The 16,158-nt window shown below is 36.1% G+C and overlaps 1 protein-coding gene across 4 annotated transcripts in view; it reads right to left on the reverse strand.

The window, feature by feature from the left end:
• Positions 1–16,158, reverse strand: part of LOC101688264 (cytochrome b5 reductase 4) — a 96,913-nt gene that overhangs the window by 64,103 nt on the left and 16,652 nt on the right. For all 4 annotated transcript variants that reach the window (XM_013046371.2, XM_013046370.2, XM_013046369.2 and 1 more), the window contains exons 3-4: positions 8,567–8,667; positions 4,446–4,527 (exon numbers count right to left, since the gene is read on the reverse strand). In XM_013046371.2, coding sequence (XP_012901825.1) covers positions 4,446–4,527; positions 8,567–8,667 — 183 coding nt within the window. The remainder of the gene's footprint in view (positions 1–4,445; positions 4,528–8,566; positions 8,668–16,158) is intronic.

Here is a 16,158-nt window from a genome sequence, read left to right on the forward strand (position 1 = left end):
AACACAGATTCATAGCCCTCCTCTTACATGTCATGGCAATAGGAATGATAACACTTTCGTTTTCACAGAAACAGAACCATCTTTCAGGTGAAACACACTAGTTCATGCTAGTTTGTATGTAATAATTGTAGGAATACAAGAAGGAATAGAAAACGGAAGCAGCCTCAGTCCTACAGGAGTGGAGGGGCAAAGGGAGGACAGCAACCGCTAACTATCTCTACCATGTATGGGTCAGCAGCTTCTCCTGCGCTAGGCGCTCAGCAAACATGACTTCCCTGAATTCTCACAGTGACAGGAGGATATTTCGTTCTTAAGCCCCATTTTATTCCTAAGGAAAACCCTCAGATCTGCTCACTGATACCAAAGAACGTAACAGCTTATGAGTGGCAGAGATGTGATCTGAACCCATGTTAGTGTCTATGAAACTTGTACCCTTTCTGTAGATCCTCTGCTGCCTCAGTAATCAATATCAGGGCCAGGGAAAGTGTTAAAAAGGAAACTTTTAATTTATGAATACATAATACTGACTCCATATCTCATTCTGGGTAAGAAATGTGCTTGCATTCCCCTGAGCCAGGAAGAGGAGGAGGAGGTGTCACTTCTTTATGATTAGGATTTAATTAGAAAGTCTGTGTCCCAGACCCCTCAAACCCTCCTGATTTTGGTTTCCAGGTTGTTTTATTTTTCTGCCTTGTATTAACTACCTGTATTTCATCCTTATTGTTACTGAATGATTTTAAGTTGCCAATTATTTTCTCTCAGCATTTTTAAGATACTGTTCTATTGTTTTCTGGCTTCTACCATTGTTCTGATAAATAAACGGTAACAGCTAACAGATTACAGCAATGGCCACAGTCGCCAAATTGTGGAAAGAGCCAAGATGCCCTTCAAAGGATGAATGGATAAAGAAGATATGATTCATATATATAATGGAATATTACACTGCCATCAGAAGGATGAATACTCAACTATTGTATCAATACGAATGGAACTGGAGATTATACTGAGTGAAATTGTCAAGCAGAGAGAGTCAATTATCATATGGTTTCACTTATTTGTGGAGCATAAGGAATAACACATTGGACATTGGGAAATGGAGAGGAGAAGTGAGTTGGGGGAAATCAGAGAGGAAGACAAACTATGAGAAACTGTGGACTCTGAGAGACAAACTGAGGATTCTGGAAGGGAGGCGGCTGGGGGTTTGGGTGAGCCTGGTGGTGGGTATTAAGGAGAGCATGTAGTGCATGGAGCACTGGGTGTGATGCATAAACAATGAATTCTCGAGCACTGAAAATAAATTAAATTAAATTAAATTTTTAAAAAAAGGTTACACGAATTAGCTGTCGATTCAGCAGGCACTGGTTTGTTAGAACATCTGTCTCTTGTGGCTGTTTCCAGATCTTCTCATTGTCTTTAGTGTTCTGCAGTTTTACTACAAAGAGTCTATGCATGGGTTTCTTTTATCTTGTTTGGAATTGCTGAACTGGCTGAATTTGAGGATTTATGACATAATTTCTGGAAAATTCTTAGCCATTATCCCTTTAAATATCCTCCTTCTCCCTACCACTCACTACTGGAAATCTGAATACAAGTGTCAGATCTGCCACGTCTCCTGACGGTTTTTCTACCCATTTGTTTCTCTGTGCCACATTCTGTATAATTTCTGCTGCTCAATCTTGCAGTTCACTGAGCTCTTTTGCTATGTCTAAACTCTTTGGCTAATTGTGCTATGTAGTTTTCACTAGCTTTATTTTTCATTTCTAGAAGTTCTATTTATTTTTATTTTTTTTAATCAACATGATTCTTTTTAATCTTGCTTTTTACTTGTTACTAATACATTCTTTTAAATGTAATTCTTTTTTTTGTTTGTTTTGATCCAAATATTATTTATTTTATTTTATTTTTTTTAATTAAATTTATTTTCAGCATAACAGTATTCATTATTTTCTCACCACACCCAGTGCTCCATGCAATCTGTGCCCTCTATAATACCCACCACCTGGTACCCCAACAAATGTAAGTCTTTTAAATATGTTTCTGATTATATTTATTCTGTATGCGAATAATGAAGTCCTGGGGTAAAAATCTGCTTGTTTCTTCTGCCCCACTTCCTCATGTTGTCTAATTTATTATTTGTACTAATAATTACCTGTTGTGTACCTGTGGAAATTTTGAGGGTTTTAGGTTGAAAGGTGTTTTGCCATTAAAGATTTGTATATACCTCTGCCAAACAGCCTGGGAAACCACTAATGATAGGCCATTTTACTTTTGGTTTGAGGTTTCTGAGACCACATAGATGGAACATACTTGAATTTCTAATTCTTATGTAGGCAGGGTTGTGTTTACAAATTCTCAGAAGAAGTCTCTTTCCTCTCCCCTATCACCTCATAAACAAGGTCAGGGAGGACAAGATAACTTAATATCTCCCTTGTTGTTGGACAGGGTTTGTTTTTTGTTTGTTTTGGTTTTTTTGTTTTTTTTTTTTTTTAAAGCTTTCCCATTTCACTGACCATCTAGACCTTCAACAGTCCAAGCCATAGGCAGGAGTCTCAGTTCTACTCTCTTCCTTTACAGACCCATAGTCTGGTCTCCCATCCTGTGTGGCCATTAAAATTCCAGTGTGGCTCTTAAGTTCCTAATATCTAGATCATTCCTGGAGGGAAACAGAGGTAGCTTATCACCCTCAATTGCTGCTTCTACTTACTCTTTTTGTATGGAGAAATATCTGGAAATTTCCTTTTGAAGTCATCTGCTTATTTTAAATGGTATTTGTTATATTTGGTGAAGCATTCTGAGGATGATCTGTCTTCATTTCCAGGGAGGTGGAAGGAAATCAGTAAAGTCCTTTTACTAATTTCATGTCTCCTATGGACTAAAAACCTAAGGAGCCTGCCATACTTTCTGATTACCCTGAATGGTAACACAGAAGAACACACATAGCTAGTACAAGATTATGTAAATGAGATAAACAACAGTCAGGATGAGGTAACAGCAGTCATTTAGAAACTTCAGTTAATATCATGTCTCCTGCTAACAGTGAATCGGTGAACTTAGGAGTCAATTAAAAGGAGAAAGGAATTGGTTTACAAAAGGAAACGGATTTGGGCGCTTGGGTGGCTCAGTCAGTTAAGTATCTGCCTTCAACTCAGGTCATGAGCCCAGAGTTTTGGCACCAAGTCCTGAGTAAGGCTCCCTGCTCAGCAGGGGAGTCTGCTTCTTCCTCTACCCCTCCCTTGCTAGTGATCTTTCTCTCTCTCTCTCACAGACATACACACACACACACACACACAAATAAAAAAATCATTAAAAAAAGAAGTAAACGGGTTTTCAAGAATTTCCACACACTAGAGGAGAGACAAGGTCAGACTAGTATGCCTTTGTTATACACACATATTGGTTTGTGTGTAGGAAGATAGGAAGAAAAAGAATCCTTTCTGAGCATCTGTTACAGCAACAAAAGGAAGTTCACTCACGTTAATTCTTAGCCCTATGTATCATTATATAGATTAGAACTGAGGCTCAGAGGTAGAAACTGGCCCAAAGAAGGCACAGCCAACAGGCCATGGAGCCAGGGTTCCAGTCTAGGTATGCCTGTGCTGCTTCCACACTGCTCATGGAGGCCTCTGGCAACAAGGCCTTGAATTATGAAACTCACCGAACTAATAAACAGAAGATTCAGGTCAAACAAGCCGATTTACTTCTAATTTGAGTGTCAAAGTCAGGAGTTATTCAAAAGAAACAACTACCATTTCTTCCATAGTAAAGAATCAAGCAAGACAATTCTGCTATGCCTACTGCATGTCTAAAACTTTCAGAGAGTGCTCTTCTGAAATAAGCTTGGGAGGTAAAGAGAGGATCTCCAACACCACACAGATTAGAGAGTCAGGTCAGAAGGTAAGGGGAAGAAATTGGTGTATTTTAAAAGCTTAAAATCAGAACATGGGTTTTCCATACTAAAGGAGGGAGAAGGTTCAAGGCAAATGAGAGACAAATTTTGGAAGGAAAAAATTCACTATATAACTTGATGTATTTTCTGATTGAGTCATGTGAATATATTGCATATTCAGAAAGCAAAATTCTAAAAAACTGGTCTAAAAGTCAACTCTAACGAAATGTCCTGGCTAATCTATATAGCAACAGAATAAAAGACTAATGAAAACTATCTGAAGAGTAAATAAAGTTGGTTTACTTCCATATAATGCTCATTCCTCACACTAGGACTGTTTCCTCAAAACAGTCAAAAACAGGTCAAAATTAAGATAAAGTCATTGCTTCATTCTAAAGAACTAAAGTACAATCTTTACAGTCGCTAGATTGAGAGGCCAGTGAAAAATAAGAATAATACTGCAATTTATTTAAAACTGTCTGTTGAAATCTAAGTAAGGGAAAAAAAAGGTACATGCTAGTCACATGTCCACCGCCAGGTTAGCACCGGGACTGCTTACCTTTAGAAACAGCAGGCTTAATGGCCATTCTGCCAACCAGGCATTCTTTCAGCATGGATTCGTAATTGACCCAACGATGAACCTGGTATGGGATATAAATCAAAGAAAAGCAACATGACTCTAACTCCATGAGATGCTCTAATTTTATTTGCAGCCAAACTAACCATTCTTACATAGACTGCTCTGGAAAATTAAGAAGCAGGATTCAATTAGCCACTAAGGGAGCAACAGAAAGGCAGCATTCAAAGGGATTCCTTAGAACAATGTTTTCTAAGTGTTGTCTGCAGATCTCTGGAGGTTCTTGACACCCTTTCGGATATCCATGAGGTCTCAATTAGATTCATAATAATACTGAGATGGTATTTTTCTTTTTTGCTGGTGTTGACGCTTGTACTGATGTGGAAAAAGCAACGGTGGGTGAAACTGCTTGGATGTTGGCATGAATCAAGGCAGCGGTTTCAATCTTTATATTCTTCACCATCATATTAGTTTCATTTAAAAATATCTTTCATGAAAGGGCACCTAGATGGCTCAATCGGTTGAGTGTCCAACTCTAAATCTCAGCTCAGGTCTTGATCTCAGGGTCATGATTTCAAGCCCTGTATTGGGCTCCATGCTGCACATGGAGACTACTTTAAAAAATATCTTTCATGAGGTAGAAAAATGATTAATTTTCTTAAATCTCAACACTTGAGTACAGGTCTTGTTGAAAAAATGAGTTCTCAAAAATATTTCTGCTCAAAGTAAGATGGTCACCTTGAAGAAAAATACCGAAGTAATTATTTCATTTGCAAAAATGAAATGAACTTTTGTCTCAGAAGTCTGTTTATATGTAAAAGAAAGAAAAAGACTGATAAACAAACTGGTTATTCAGACTTGGGTATCTGACAGACATTTTCTTGAAAAGGAACAGACTGAGACTGTCACTTCAAAGAAAACAACTGATAGTATTTGTTGCCAGACTCACCAGTGGGAATTAAATTTAAATACCCCCTGGAGGACACGTGCTCAATATACATTAAAAGCCTCAAAAAAAAGTTAAAAGCTCTTTCATTAAAATATTCACATATACACAAAAATGTGGGTACCAGGATATTCATCATAGCAGTATTTATACTAGCAAAATACTGGAAATAATCTAGAGTCCAACTATAAAAGAGCAGTAAAGGAAAACTAATACATTATTCAATAAAATATTAGCTCATCAGTAAAACAATCAGGTCAAATAACACTGGCGTGAGCATCTTTGTATATGCTTCTAAGTAAATAAATATATGCTCAAATAGCAAATACATACTATATAATTATAAATGGGCACTCATTTATTAATAGAAATTAAAATTTCATTTACCAAATATTTATAGAACATCCAAAGACATGTAAAGCAATATCCCTGGGGCTATAGCACTAGGTAGAATTTTGCAGATAAAAGAAGGTGAAACATACTCAAGGAGGCAAAAATATGAGGTTTGTGAATCATGGAACTAGTGATTTGCTCAAAGCACTTCAGTTTGCTCAAAGCAAAATGCATGTTGAGAATATTTGCCTTAATACAGTCTTTTAAGGCCTCAAAGGCTACACTAAGGACTTTCAATTCATCCCACTGTCAATGGTGCACATCTGAAGATCTGTAGAATGAGGTGCTAAGATGACTGTCTTAAACAACACTCATGCAGCTGTCATGTTATTTACATTGGTACTGAAGGCAAAGGATCAGGACAGTATTAAAATAGTAGGGCCAGAGAAGGTGATGATGACTTCATCTAAGGCAGCAGGAAGAGAGAAAAGGATGTAATGTTTACTGGATTTCGCCAGTGACTGGATATTGGTGTGCAACGAGGAAGGCAAAGATTATTCAAGTGGCTTCAGGTCCCCATTACCAGAAACAGGAAACAGCGGAGGAATAAAAGGGAAGAAGATGCATTGATATAATTCGAAGGCAAAACGACTACGTGCCTATGGGTAATCAAACTGCCCATCAGGCATTTGGAAATAAAAACACGAGGTCAGAAGCGCGATCCAAAGTAGAGACAGAAATCTGACAGTGAAAAGATAATTTAATGTTTGCTATACAACTCAAATACTAGCCCTGAATAAATACTCAAATATTTAAGGATATAAGAAGCTTGCCCACAGTTTCTAGAATATAAAGTTGTTTACTTCTGTAGTAAGTAAAGTCTTAAATAAACATCACTGGTCCTGTTAAAGGCAAATGGAATGCAGTAATCTGATAACTAACATACTGTTTAAACTGCTAAAGAATTTAACAGTACAGCAGTTCTTGTGACTTCTCCAAAACTTAAATAAGGTTTACTTAAGTAAGTAAGTATAACCTCACGACTGAGATCACCTCTGTAACGTCCTGAGGCTGAATATACTCTTCCAAAAGAAGAGTTTTCCGTAAAATCTTGGTTATAGAACAGATATAAGAAAAAGGTATGGCAGACAATTTTCACACAAATGTTCCTAAACTTTTCTACTTAGCTTGCATTGCTAGACAATAACAAATAACAAATGACAATGGGAATTTGCCTTAAATTAGCGTTAAGAACCTCCCAAGGGGAATGCTATTATGACCAATGGCCAAACACGACTTTCCTCCAACACATGAAGAACATGAATAGCAAATGAGATTCTGCTATTTAAGTAGATGCACTTCAGCACATTTAAATATAAAATAAACTTTATTTCTGGCAACCTGGTCAAAAAATAAATTCTAAAATAGATGAGAAGGTAGGAGGGACAGGTATCAAATTATATTTGTTCAGGAGTCAACTCGGGGTACCTAGGTGGCTCAGTCAGTTGAGCATCTGACTCTTGGTTCAGCTTAGGCTGGGATCTCAGGGTCATGAGATACAGACCTGTGTCAGGGTCTGTGCTCAGCAGAGTCAGCTTGAGGATTCTCTCCCTCTGTCCCTCTACCCACTCATGCTTGCTCTCTCACTCTCTCTCTCTAATGAATAATCTTTATTAAAAAAAAAAAAAAAAGAAGTCTACTTTAAAAATAACCCAATCTCATTTCACTATCTTAATGGTAAAATCCCAGTACTACAACATGGATCATCATCATTAAAATACAAAGTAAAACTTATGTGAGACAAAGACAAAGTTCTATTCTTCTCAAGATTGTTGTTTCAAAATAACAGTTCAGCTGACTGACTGTAGTTAACATAAGGATATTACTATATTACATAGGTATATATGTTACATATGTACGTTTCATCTATGTAACTTTTAAATAGTACAAAAGCTAGTATTTGTTTTTAGTAAATGTAAGGGGAAATATAAGGGAAAAGGTCTAATATAAATATCTTTTGAAATATACATACAGATTTTCTGCTACCACTCTAGAAATAGATTTTATCTTATAAATTATATATAAATATATTTTGTTACATATAAAATGTATATAAAATATATAAATTATATAAAATATTATGAATTTTATATAACATATAAATTATATATTTATATTATATAATCTATTTCTATTAATATCTATAATTTATAATATATATGTAATATTACATATGTACTTATATACATAAGTATACACATAATACGTATATACATAAGTATTACATACTTACATATGTAATATTACATATATATGTATATTATAAATTATAGATATTAATAGAAATAGATTTTCTATTCATTAATCATCTAACTTTCTACATGATATGCAGACTCAGTATAGCAAGACAGGCCAGTTACTTAACATTCCCCAAAGGAGAAAAAACTGAGTACAGAGAAGCTAAATTTCTTGTTTTTTCTTCTAACCATTACTGTCTCCCATGACCCAATCATCATCATCATCATCATCAAAATCAATCCAAATTGAGTAAACAGCTGCAAATAGAGGAGAGAGAAAGCACTTAAGAGCAGATGCCCAGATACAGATTTGGAACAAATCTGTACAGCTCTAAAATTTTAGTAAAATCATTCAAAGGCAAATTAAAAAAAACAGTTGTTACTTACGAGCATCTTCCTACCTTTCAAAACTCAAGCCAACACGTGTGAGAGTTGTGCAACTATTTTCTTTTTTTCTACAACAGTCATACTGTTTAATCTAAGAGAACTTTTCCCCTGTGATACTAGGATTACCTTCACCACCTTACCTGATCGAAGAGGTCAGTGCCATCGGATCCTGCTGCTCTCATTAGCTCATCTTCTCCACCAGGATGATACTCCATATATGGGCTGACGTTATAAACAAAACCTATCCAAACAAGGGGAAATGATATCCTAAATGGACTTCGTAAAAGTTGTACAAACAAGAAGTGTAAGTTTCAATAAATCTTTTCGAATACATTCTATTCAACAAATCATTATTATTATTTCAAAGCAGTAAGTACATCAAGGGTCTAAGATTTCACCAGACTCACAAGTTAACAAGTTAGCCTGCCAGTTTCATGGGTCCTGGTCAGAAACTGTCAGACATAAAGGCTAATTTACTACACACATCACAAGCAGTAGCACGTGCATGAGTTCTCCGAACCCCAATTCCTACAGACTTATGTGAAGAGGGCCAGATAATTCCTGTGCGCAAATGTGCTGTACGACAGGAAGGGAAGTCTGAGTTTAGGAAAGTTGAATCTTTTATAATGAACAGGAAGTACATGTGCCCTCTGTTCTGGGTGGGGGAGATATTATCTTTATTATACTAAACAGTAGGCAAGCCTGTCCTCTATACTCTAGTAGGAGTCTCGAGTTCTACTATGCAAAGTTGTTTACTATGCCAACATCCTCAAAAAGACTGCCCCTACTTATAAGATGTGCAGGTTATCTACAAAACCTAAAAAAAAAGCCTCCTAACACAAACGAATAATGAAACACTGTTAATGATTTTTCAAAAGTTCTCTCTCTCTCTACTCCATCCTTCTTTATAGCCCTGGTACGAAAATCTGATGAGAAGGAATCAAACTGTCACCCATGTGTCTGATCATCTCAGCAAGCACTAGGCAAGCAAGGGTGACTGGGCCACTGAGATATGCTCTGAGAAAACAAGCACAATCCTTCCCTGCAGCTGTCCAAGGAACAAAGATTCTTGCTGAGGTCTTTTTTTTTCTTTTTTTTTAAGATTTTATTTATTTCTCAGAAAGAGAGAGATAGGGAGAAAGAATGAGTAGGGGGAGTGGCAGGCAGAGGCGAGAGCATGCTCCCAGGTAAGCAAGAAGCCCAATGTGGGACTGGATCCCAAGACCCTCGGATCATGACCTGAGCCAAGGGCAGCAGCTCAACAAACTGAGTCACCCAGGCGCCCTTATAGCTGGGATCTTAACAATCCTTTTATCTTCTCCAAACATTTATCTCATCTGTTCATACATTTAAATGTATCTTTATCTTTAAAAAAAAAAAAAAAAAAGGAACAACAAATGGAGGAAAATTCACTCAATGAATAGCCTTCCCAAGGAAATGAGTTACTTTTTAATACTAGACAGTAGACAAATCCAGCCCTGAAGATATCTCAAGAGTACAATGAGAATAACTGGTTTTCTTATACCTAGGACTATTCCCTCTTTATATTATGACCTCCATGAATTTAAATAACTTTAGGTAATTTAAAATTTTCATCCTATATGATAATCTTGGGACGAAAGAAGAGATTGGATTTCAGCCCCAAAAAGGTATTGTAGTTTTTCCATATAAGTTTAATTTTAGAGAATAACCAACTAGGTAGATTTCTTTATAAGATGGCTTAAAAGCAACTTAGGCAACAAAAATAAGTAAATTCACAAAATCTCTTTCAGCCAGTCCTCCAAATAAGTCTGAGAAAAAAAAAAAAAACCAAAATGACTGCTAGAGTTCTCTCCTTTCTTCTTCCCTATCCACCTTCTCTACCAAATTTGGAAGGAATTTTTCCTACTGTTTATTGCTTAAAATCCACAGACCACAAATGCCAGAGGTAATGATTAGGATCAGAATTATTCCCAATAGGTTTTCTGTTTTGTTTTGTTTTGTTTTTAAGACAGAATGCCTTACTTGGAATTTCAAACTTTCTCAGCAACCAAACCTCAACTAGAGTTTCTCAAGAACATGAAACCTACAACACACAATCATGAACCTTCTGTGACAGAATTTCATGTTTCAGCAACTGGCAGAAGGATAAACGGGGCTTTGCCAGTTGTCCATAATGAGCATATAAAACCTAGAACGTCCCATATGTGTTCTCTTTGACCTCTCAATCCTTTAGATTGACCCTTATCCTCTCATATTCTCACTCCAGACCTGAACAGCTTCCATGCCATTCAAATGGACAAATCTAGGAATGCCTATAAAATCCCTCACTGTAAGGAACTGAGAATGTTAGTGTCTCAGTCCAAGGAATATTAGAGCCAACCACACTTGGCAGTGTTTGTCACTGTTTTTTATGAGACGGAGCTCCCAAAATGCAACTGATGTTTTTCCTCTGGTGCAAAGGGCTCTTTCTTCTCTTTTTTCCTTCCTCTATCTTATCTCCTTCCTCTTCCCTTTTCAAAAGCATTTCCTAACACTAAAACTTCAATGTGGCAGAAGAAAACAAATGCAAAGAATCTAACTTTATGATTTTCTTTCACGCTTGGTTGTATTCTATTTGTACTATACCTGGTTTTTAGGCAGTAATTTCTTACATATAAGCCTCTAGCCCCCTATGGATTCTTACCACCTGGTTTTTGAAATTAATTTTGCTTGCAACTTCCTAAATTTTGTGATGACAGAATTAACTTCTTCCTATAGCTCTAGTTGCTCAAGTATGGCAGATTTATAGAACCGACTTCCCATTAAATAAAAATACGTGGTATTTAAGGACCCACAGGCATAATCTCAACTTAAAGCTAGGCTATTAATAAATTCTGCACAACCTAAATCCTAATAATGACATTAAGAACAAAAATGGGCAGGAAGATATTCATGAAACACCAGCCTTGAATGGCACAAAACTGCTATGACCAAGATCCCCTGGTCACAGACCAACAGGTGCTTTCAGATCATTTACATGGGTCACCTTCAGTTGCAGAGGGGGAGATAGGGAGAACATCTGCTGACCGATCAATCAATCTACCTAAGTATCCACCCACCCTCCCACCCACCCATCCATCCATCTTATCTACCCAACCTGATATTTTATTTTTTGTTTTGTATTTTATTTTTAAAACTCTAACCAGGAGTAGATAACAAGGATTGACTGAGTACTGTTAAGAAGAGCAAGTTAATTTCAAAATATACAGACATACCAATCACAATGTTGTACACCCTAAACTTATAAAGTGTTATATGTCAAGTATCTCTCAGTGTAACTGAAAAAAAAAAGATAAAAAAGAACTTATTAAAATTAAAATACAACAATTTTATTAAGAACATCTACTCTAAGGTTTAAAAGACATCACTTTTTAAATGCCCTGGCAATATTCAGGAGTACATTTTCTAGCTAATTCATCCTATCTGAGCTGCAGCACAACCAAAGGCACACATTCAGAAAAACAGCTACACTGAGTTCTTTAGGCAATGTACTGGTAGTACCTGTTCTAGTATTTTAACTCTAAATTATCTCGTGTGTTACATATCTAGAACTCTGAGCTCTCAAATAAGTTATTAGAATAAAAATTACTCACTTTAAAATTACCACTTAGTGCTTTGTATTACCAGAAACTTATACAGCTAATTTAATCACAGAATGAAAGAGTCTCAAGATTGGGAGAGCTCTAAAGGTAATTTTGAGTCTGATTTCTGATCCAATACAGGACTTATCTCTATAAGATCTACAGATAGACCATTGTTCGGCATCTGCTTGAATAGTAATAGTGTCTAGGAGCTCACTGCTTATTTAAAAACTAATAGTTTAAGGATCAATATCATTTTTATACCTAAAACCTAATGTTGCCATTTTTCACATAGAGAACTCTTCCTTCTTGGTAAATGCTGCCCCTAGTTTTTCACATAAAATTTTTATATTGATTGTAATTTAAACTCTAGCTGTTACACAATGAAATATTTGTGTGTAAAAATTTTAAAAACCCACAACAAAATGTGTAAAAAGAAAATATACTAGTCACCTAACCCAACTAACAATGTTACCACGATTGAGCATTAAATGTAATCCTGAACTTCCTAGAAGCCAAGATTATAAAAAAACACTAGTAATACTGGTTGCATTGCCTGATCTTAAAAATTATTAAAAAGAAACAAACAAGGATGTGGAGAAAGGGGAACCCTTCTACACTGTTGGTGGGAATGCAAGCTGGTGTAACCACTCTGGAAAACAGCATGGAGGTTCCTCAAAATGTTAAAAATAGAACTGCCCTATGACCCAGCAATTGCATTACTGGGTATTTACCCTGAAGATACAAACGTAGTGATCTGAAGGGGCATGCGCACCCAAATGTTTATAGCAGCAATGTCCACAATAGCCAAACTATGGAAAGAACCTCGATGTCCATCAACAGATGAATGTATAAAGAAGATGTGGTATATATACACAATGGAATACTATGCAGCCATCAAGAGATGAAATCTTGCCATTCGCGACAACATGGATGGAACTAGAGCGTATCATGCTTAGTGAAATAAGTCAAGCGGAGAAAGACAACTATCTTATGATCTCCCTGATAGGAGGAAGTGGTGATGCAACATGGGGGCTTAAGTGGGTAGGAGAAGAATAAATGAAACAAGATGGGATTGGGAGGGAGGCAAACCATAAGTGACTCTTAATCTCACAAAACAAACTGAGGGTTGCTCGGGGGAGGGGGGTTGGGAGAAGGGGGGTGGGGTTGTGGACATTGGGGGGGGTGTGCTTTGGTGAGTGCTGTGGGGTGTGTGGACCTGGCGATTCATGGACCTGTACCCCTGGGGATAAAAATATATGTTTATAAAAATAAAAAATTAAAAAAAAAAGAAACAAATAAACAAAAGGAGACTCCTTACTTCTTCTTTAGAAAGGAGAAAGCCCTTTGAGTTTTTGACATTGATATTGTGTTGAACATGAGTTCCTACATAAGGGTCACTGACAAAGCAACAGATGATATGATTTAACAATATGCAGAAACCTTCTTCAGGCAGCATTCCTACCAGCCTTCCCAGCCCTGCATTACCACAAATGTACATTCTGTCTTTTGAGACTTGCAAATTTAGGGCATTTCATATAAATGGAAGCAGACAATATAGGGTCTTTTGTTTGTCTTCTTTCACTTAGTATAATATTTTCAAGGTTCATCCATGTTGTAGCATGTGTCCATACCTCATTCCTTCTTATGGCTGAAAAATATTCCATGTATGGATACAGCCCACTTTGTCTACCTGTTTCTCTGTTCATTGACATTTAAGTTGTTTCCACTTTGGGGTTATTACGAATAATGCTGCTATGAACATTCATGTATACATTTTTGTGTGGACACATATTTTTATTTCTTTTGAGTATATACATAGGAGTAAATCTGCTGGGTCATATACAATTTATGTTTAACTTTTTGAGGAACTGCCAGAATGTTTTCTATTCTCAGCAGCAATGTGGGAAGTTTCCAATTTCAGAGCACTCTTTTCTAGTCACCACTCTAACTTCCCATAGACAGAAAAAGTCTTTTCCCACCTACAGAACCTGAATCACTTATCTCAGATAACTGAACTAACAATTGGATTGCAACAAGCTCCAACTCACTCTTAACCCCAGCCCCACATCTCACATCACAATGTAAGCCTCAAGTGACAGTTATACCTATTAATCTATCTCCCAGATGAGGCTCCACAATTTTTCAGGATAGGTAACCACATGTGAACCATAGTAGCCCACTGATAGGGACTAAACTGCATCCCCATGGTTCAAGGTAACACCCCCAAGGATAATTTGACATTTTCTTTGTTCTATTTTACATTAGAGAGTCTCAAAGCATGATCCAGACCTTCCTAAGGGAGCTTAAAAGTCTTTTGATGGGTGGTCCAAGGCCACAACATTTTTGTAGTAATACTAACAAGATAAGATGTCATCTGTCTTTTTTAAAATCTTTCTTCCACAAGTCTATAAGATTAAGTGCTGAACCACTGTTGATTTTGTTGGCTCTAAAGTCAATGAAGGAAAAAGGTGTGTTCACATAATAAAGTCATAGCAATATTTCTCTGTATTCAAATGTACAGATCCATTTTTGCAAGTACTGTGACCACCTTGCCATCTTGTGTTCACTAAAGAAATAGCACAGTATTTTAATTTTAAGTCTACTGATATTTACCTAGTTCTATCAACTGCTGAGAGAGGGTGCCAAAATATGCAACAATAACTGTGGATTTTAATTCTACTTTTCAATACTATCAATGTTTGCTTCATATTTTTTGCAGCTTTGTTATAAAGCATAAACAGTCTTCATAATGAACTCTTAACATTACGAAATGTTTTTATCTCTAGTAACATTCTTTGTCTTTGGGAGTATACTTTAACCAATATTAATATAAGCCAACCTTGTTAGACTTACTGTCTAGATAGTATACATTTTCCTACACATATACTTTCAACCTCTCTGTGTATTTATATTTAAAGTGTATCCTTTCTACAGAGCACCTAAATAGACATTTCTACAAAGACATAAAAATAGCCAACAGACACATGAAAACATGCTCAACATCACTCATCATTAGAAAAATGCAAAGCAAAACTACAATAAGAAATCACCTAAAAAAATTTAAAAAAGAAAGAAAGAAATCATCTCATACTGTTCAGAATGGCTAAAATAAAAAACACAAGAAATATCAAGTGTTGGCAAGGATGTAAGAAAAAGGAACCCTCATGTACTGTTGGTGTAGCCACTCTGGAAAACACTAGGAAGGTTCCTCAAAAAAAAAATTAAAAGTAGGAATACCATATAATCCAGTAATTCCACTATTGGGTATTTACCCAAAGAAAACAAAAACACTAATTTGAAAAGATACATGCACCCCTACGATTATTACAACATTATTTAAATAGCCAAGATATGAAAGCAGCATTAGAGTTCATCAATTGATGAATGAATAAGACGTGGTACATATACACATTGGCATATTAGTCACAAAAAAAAAAAAAAAAAAAAAGAATGAGATTTTGCCACTTGCAACAACATGGATGAGCCTAGAGAGTAGTGAAATAAATCAGACAGACAGACAAATACCATTTGATTTCACTAATACTTGGAATTTAAGAAACAAATCAAATGAACAAAGAAAAAAAGAGGCAAAAAACCCCTGACTCTTAAATACTAGAATTAACCAGTGGCTGGCAGAGAGGAGGTGGGTTGGAAGATGGGTGATAGATAAGGGGGATTGAAAGTACACATATAGTGTTGAGCACTGAGTAATACACAGAACTGCTGAATCATTATATTATATATCTGAAACAATGTAACACTCTACGTAATTACACTTCAATTAAATAAAAACAAAGAAAGAAAGAAAGAAAGAGAATTGACTTAAGTAATTTTGGAAACCAATGTTTTGACTGGGAATGTGAAACCAAAGACAAATAATTATATAAAATGCTGCAAAATAAACAAACGAAACAAATAAATACAGTGTATCCCTTCCAGCCATCATGTAGTTAGGTCTTGATATACATAAACACACAATCTCTATCTTTCAATTCAAATGACTGTTCCATTTAGGCTTAATTACTGACAAGGCTGAATTTAGAGCTACCATTTTATCAGTCTTCACCCTTACCCTCAAATTTTCTTTTTCTTCTTCCAAGTTTTCTGTCCGTGTCTCTATACGTCTA

The sequence above is a fragment of the Mustela putorius genome, unplaced genomic scaffold (assembly GCF_011764305.1).
Source record: "Mustela putorius furo isolate JIRA1106 unplaced genomic scaffold, ASM1176430v1.1 tig00000166_pilon_pilon_pilon, whole genome shotgun sequence".
Classification (NCBI taxonomy): Eukaryota; Metazoa; Chordata; class Mammalia; order Carnivora; family Mustelidae; genus Mustela; species Mustela putorius.